This window comes from Scomber japonicus, chromosome 21 (assembly GCF_027409825.1).
Source record: "Scomber japonicus isolate fScoJap1 chromosome 21, fScoJap1.pri, whole genome shotgun sequence".
In the NCBI taxonomy this organism is placed as follows: Eukaryota; Metazoa; Chordata; class Actinopteri; order Scombriformes; family Scombridae; genus Scomber; species Scomber japonicus.
The window spans coordinates 1,616,554-1,621,434 of NC_070598.1; the positions used below are offsets into that span (position 1 = coordinate 1,616,554).

The 4,881-nt window shown below is 45.7% G+C and overlaps 1 protein-coding gene across 1 annotated transcript in view; it reads right to left on the reverse strand.

The window, feature by feature from the left end:
* rreb1a (ras responsive element binding protein 1a) overlaps positions 1-2,315 on the reverse strand; it is a 17,152-nt gene extending 14,837 nt beyond the window's left edge. Inside the window, exons 1-2 of the mRNA XM_053342074.1 lie at positions 2,178-2,315; positions 988-1,136 (exon numbers count right to left, since the gene is read on the reverse strand). Coding sequence (XP_053198049.1) covers positions 988-1,136; positions 2,178-2,315 — 287 coding nt within the window. The remainder of the gene's footprint in view (positions 1-987; positions 1,137-2,177) is intronic.
* Positions 2,316-4,881: the final 2,566 nt, after the last annotated feature.

Genomic DNA, 4,881 nt, shown 5'->3' on the forward strand with positions numbered 1-4,881 from the left:
TCCTTCTTTCTTTCTTTCATTCTTCCTCATCCTTCTTTCTTTCATTCTTCCTCATCCTTCTTTCTTTCTTCCTCATCCTTCTTTCTTTCATTCTTCCTCATCTTTCTTTCTTTCTTCCTCATCCTTCTTTCTTTCTTTCTTTCTTCCTCATCCTTCTCTCTTTCTTTCTTGCTCATCCTTCTCTCTTTCTTTCTTGCTCATCCTTCTCTCTTTCTTTCTTTCTTTCTTTCTCATCCTTCTCTCTCTCTTTCTTTCTTTCTTTCTTGCTCATCCTTCTTTCTTTCTTTCATTCTTCCTCATCCTTCTCTCTTTCTTTCTTGCTCATCCTTCTCTCTTTCTTTCTTTCTTTCTTTCTCATCCTTCTCTCTCTCTCTTTCTTTCTTTCTTTCTTTCTTTCTTGCTCATCCTTCTTTCTTTCATTCATTCTTCCTCATCCTTCTCTCTTTCTTTCTTGCTCATCCTTCTCTCTTTCTTTCTCTCTTTCTTTCTTTCATCCATCGTTCCAGCTTCTCACAACTTAGGGTGGAAAACACTCTGAACTCTGTGTGTGTTCGTTAGGAGTTGTGTTGCCATGGTGACAGACTGTGTCTCTTTTTTCCCCCGTCCTCCTCCCCCCCTCTTCTTTTTTTTTTTTTCTTCTTCTTCAGGGAGGGGGGTGGGGGGTTGTCGTCATGGTAACGGGCCCCGGCCGAGCGAGTCCTGGACCCTCCTCCTCTCTGTGACTTATTAAGTTGTTCTCTCTCTCTGTGGTGACTTATTAGCCTCCTCCTCCTCCTCCTCCTCTTCCTCCTCCTCTCAGGTTTATCTTAACTTAAACTTTTTCTCTCTCACTAAATATAAAAATAAATACTTTAATATCTGATGTGGAGTCTGAGTGTTGGGATGGAGAGTCAGGATTAAACTGTGTGTGTGTGTGTGTGTGTGTGTGTGTGTGTGTGTGTGTGTGTGTGTGTGTGTGTGTGTGTGTGTGTGTGTGTGTGTGTGTACCTCAGTGCGGTGTCTGGGTGTGAGTCCATGTGTGCGTCCAGCTCCAGTCTGGAGTTGCAGGTCTTGAAGCAGATTGGACAAGGCAGCAGCTCCTCCTCCGCTCCTCGAATCACCGCCGCCGAGTCCTCCGACGCTACGTCCTCCACCATCTACACACACACACACACACACACACACACACACAGGTAATACACACACACACACACACACACACACACACACACACACACACACACACACACACACACACACACACACACACACACACACACACACATTAACAACACAGGAGTTTACAGATGATAATAGCATAGATACTTGTCATTGAGATTTGCATTAAGGTTTTATTTTGAAAAGCTCAGACAGGAAGTCACTGCAGCTCCGTTAGTTTAACAGGAAGCTGAAACACACAGCGAAATGTTTTAACTGTAAATAAAAGTGCACAGTTTCCAGCCTGAGTCAGACAATGCACTTTATTTTGAAAAGCTCAGACAGGAAGTGGTTGCAGCTCTGTTAGTTTAACAGAATACGGCCCGCTGAGGGGTGCGATCCGGCCCACTTGCCATCCTGTGCTCTTTTCCTTCCTTCCATCTGTCCTTCCTACTTTCCTTTTTTCCTTCCATCTGTCCTTCCTACTTTCCTTTTTTCCTTCCATCTGTCCTTCCTACTTTCCTTTTTTTCTTTCTTCGTTCATCGTTCCTTTCTTCCTTCCGTCCTTCCTTCCATTCTTCCGTCTGTCCTTCCTTCCTTCCTTCTGTCCTTCCTTCCTTCCATTCTTCCTTCTGTCCTTCCTACCTTCCTTTTTTCCTTTCTTCGTTAGTCGTTCCTGTCTTCCTTCTGTCCTTCCTTCCATTCTTCCTTCTGTCCTTCCTAATTTCCTTTCTTCTGTCCTTCCTTCCTTCCTTCCATCTGTCCTTCCTTCCTTTCTTCGTTCCTTCCTCCCTTTCTTTCTTCTGTCCTTCCTTCCATTCTTCCTTCTGTCCTTCCTTCCTTCCTTCTGTCTGTCCATCCTTCACTATCTCTCTTTCCTACATTTCTTCCCTCTTTCCTTTTGGCTGTCTTTCATTCCTTCCCTTCCTTCCTTCCTTCCTTCCTTCCTTCCTTCCTTCTTTTTTTTAATGATCCGGCCCACATGTGACTCCTCCCTCTTGTATATAAACTGCTTTTGATGACAGGTGGTGTTTTCTTACCTTCTTGCTGGGGGGCTCGTCTCCGTTCTCCTCCTCCATGCCCTGCCTCCTCTTGACGGACGGACGGCGGCGTTTGGTGGGGGAGGGGGGGCTGACGGGGAGCAGACCGCTGGCCGGGTCTTTCTCGTGGATCTTCATGTGTCTGAGAGAAGAGAAAAAAAAAAACAGACGAAAAAGGTTTAAAGTTTTGTTTCTGTGAGTTTGAAGCTTTATTAAACTTCCTGTCGTCCTCCTTCTTTCCTCCCTTCCTTCCTTCAGTCTGTCCTTCCTCCTTTCCTTCTTTCCTTTCCTTCCTCCCTTCCTTCTTTCCTTTCCTTCCTCCCTTCCTTCTTTCCTTTCTTGCCTTCTTCCTTTCCTTTCCTCCCTACCTTCCTCCCTCCTTTCCTTTCCTCCCTTCCTCCCTCCTTTCCTTTCCTTTCCTTCCTCCCTTCCTTCCTCCCTCCTTACTTCTTTCCTTCCTCCTTCACTCCTTCTTTCTTTCCTTCCTCCTTCACTCCTTCTTTCTTTCCTCCCTCCCTCCTTTCCTTCCTCCTTCCTCCCTCCTTTCCTTCCTTCTTCCTTACTTCTTTCCTTTCCTCCCTCCCTCCTTTCTTTCCTTCTTCCTTCCCACCTTTCCTTCCTCCTTTGCTTCCTTCTTCCCTCCTTCTCTCTTTCTTTCCTCCCTCCTTTCCTCCCTCCCTCCTTCCTTCCTCCCTCCTTCTTTCTCCCTTCCATTATTCCTTCTTCCTTACTTCTTTCCTTCCTCCTTCCCTCCTTCTCTTTCTTTCCTCCCTCCCTTACTTTCCTTCCTTCTTTCTTCCTCCCTCCTTTCCTTCCTCCTTCCTTCCTTCTTCCTCCCTCCTTCTCTCTTTCTTTCCTCCCTTCCTCCTTTCCTTCCTCCTTTCCTTCCTGCATCCTCCCCTCCTTTCCTTCCTTCCCTCTTTCTTTCTTCCCTCCTTTCTTCTTTCTTTCCTCCCTCCTTTCCTTCCTTCCTTGACTCAAGGACAACAGGAGGGTTAAAAACATATGAATAAATAAATAAAAGGAGTTATAGTTGGTGGGAGGGTCACAGTACACACACACACACACACACACACACACACACACACACACACACACACACACACACACACACACACACACACACACACACACACACACACACACACACACACACACACACACACACACACACACACACACACCATGTAATGAGCTGTAAGTATGTGTAATTATGTGATAATTACACATACAGCAGCCGACAGCCTTATATGGCCGCTGGAGAGAAGAGGAAGCCCCGAGGTCACAACAGGAAGTCATCTCCCTCTCGTCTGATAACAAAGTAGATTGGTGCGTTTTTAAACTTCTTCCTCTTGTTTTTCATTTGATTTATTTTATTTATTTTATTACTTTTTTAAAAATCTTTTTATTTTAATTCGTCATGTTTAATGTCACACATTTATGTTTCTGAACACCTGACTGATGAAGAGGACGAGTTTCCTCCTCCTCCTCCTCACAAAAAGGTCAGACAGTGTCGCTGGAATTAAAGAAGTGTGTGTGTGTGTGTGTGTGTGTGTGTGTGTGTGTGTGTGTGTGTGTGTGTGTGTGTGTGATACTTGTAAACATGATGAATGGATGTTTGTGAGATTGTGTGTTACAGTTTAGGTGTTACTAGAAGCGTGAGAAAGTGTGCAGGCTGTTATCATGTGTTTCGCTATTTCAGTGTGTGTGTGTGTGTGTGTGTGTGGGTCTGTGTGTGTGTGTGTGTGTGTGTGTGTGTGTGTGTGTGTGTGTGTGTGTGTGTGTGTGTGTGTGTATAAAGGTCATCCAGCTAGCGAGGAGCATGTGGCGGCAGCGATGGTGTCGGTTTACAGAAGTTCAAAGAGGAGGAGGAGGAGGAGGAGGAGGAGGAGGAGGGAGGGAGGGAGGGAGGGAGGGAACGAGAGAGGAGACGATGGAAAGAAAATAGGGAAGGGAGGAAAAAGAGAAAAAGGAAACAAGGAAAGGTGATAGGAAAGGAAAGGAAAGGAGGAGGAGAGGAAGCGAGGAGACATGAGGAGTAACGAGAAGATGAGAGGTGGTGAGGAAAGAAAAGAAGGAGCAATAGGAGAGACGAAGGAGACAAGTAGTAGGAGAGGAGAGGAAAGAGGAGACGAGAGGAGAGGAGAGGGGGACAGGAAAAGGAGGAAAGGAGGTGAGGACACAGAGAAGATGAGGAAAGAAAAGAAGAAGAGGAGAGGAAAGGAAAGGAAAGAAGGAGACAAGATGAGGAAAGAAAAGAAGCAAGGAGGAGAGGAGAGAACGAGAGAGGAGACGAGGAAAAGAAAGTAGGGAAGGGAGGAAAAGGAAACAAGGAGAGGTGATAGGAAAGGAAAGAAGGAGGAAAAGAGGAGAGGAAGGCGAGGAGAGAAAAGAGGAGAAAAGGAGATAGGGGGAAAAAAAGAAGTAAGTGTGGAAGTGAGGACACAGGAGGAGGAGAAGAGAGGTGATGAGGAAAGAAAAGAAGGAGCAAAAGGAGGAAACAAAGGAGACAAGTAGAGGAGAGGAAAGGAAAGAGGAGACAAGAGAAGGTGAGGAGAGAAAAGAAGCAAGGAAAGGAGATGAGGAAAGGAAACAAGGAGAAAGGAAAGGAACGATGAGAAAACTAGATGACAGGATAGGAAACAAGGAGAGAGCTGATGAGGAGGAAAGGAAAGGAGGACAGGAGGTGAGAGGAAAGGAAAGG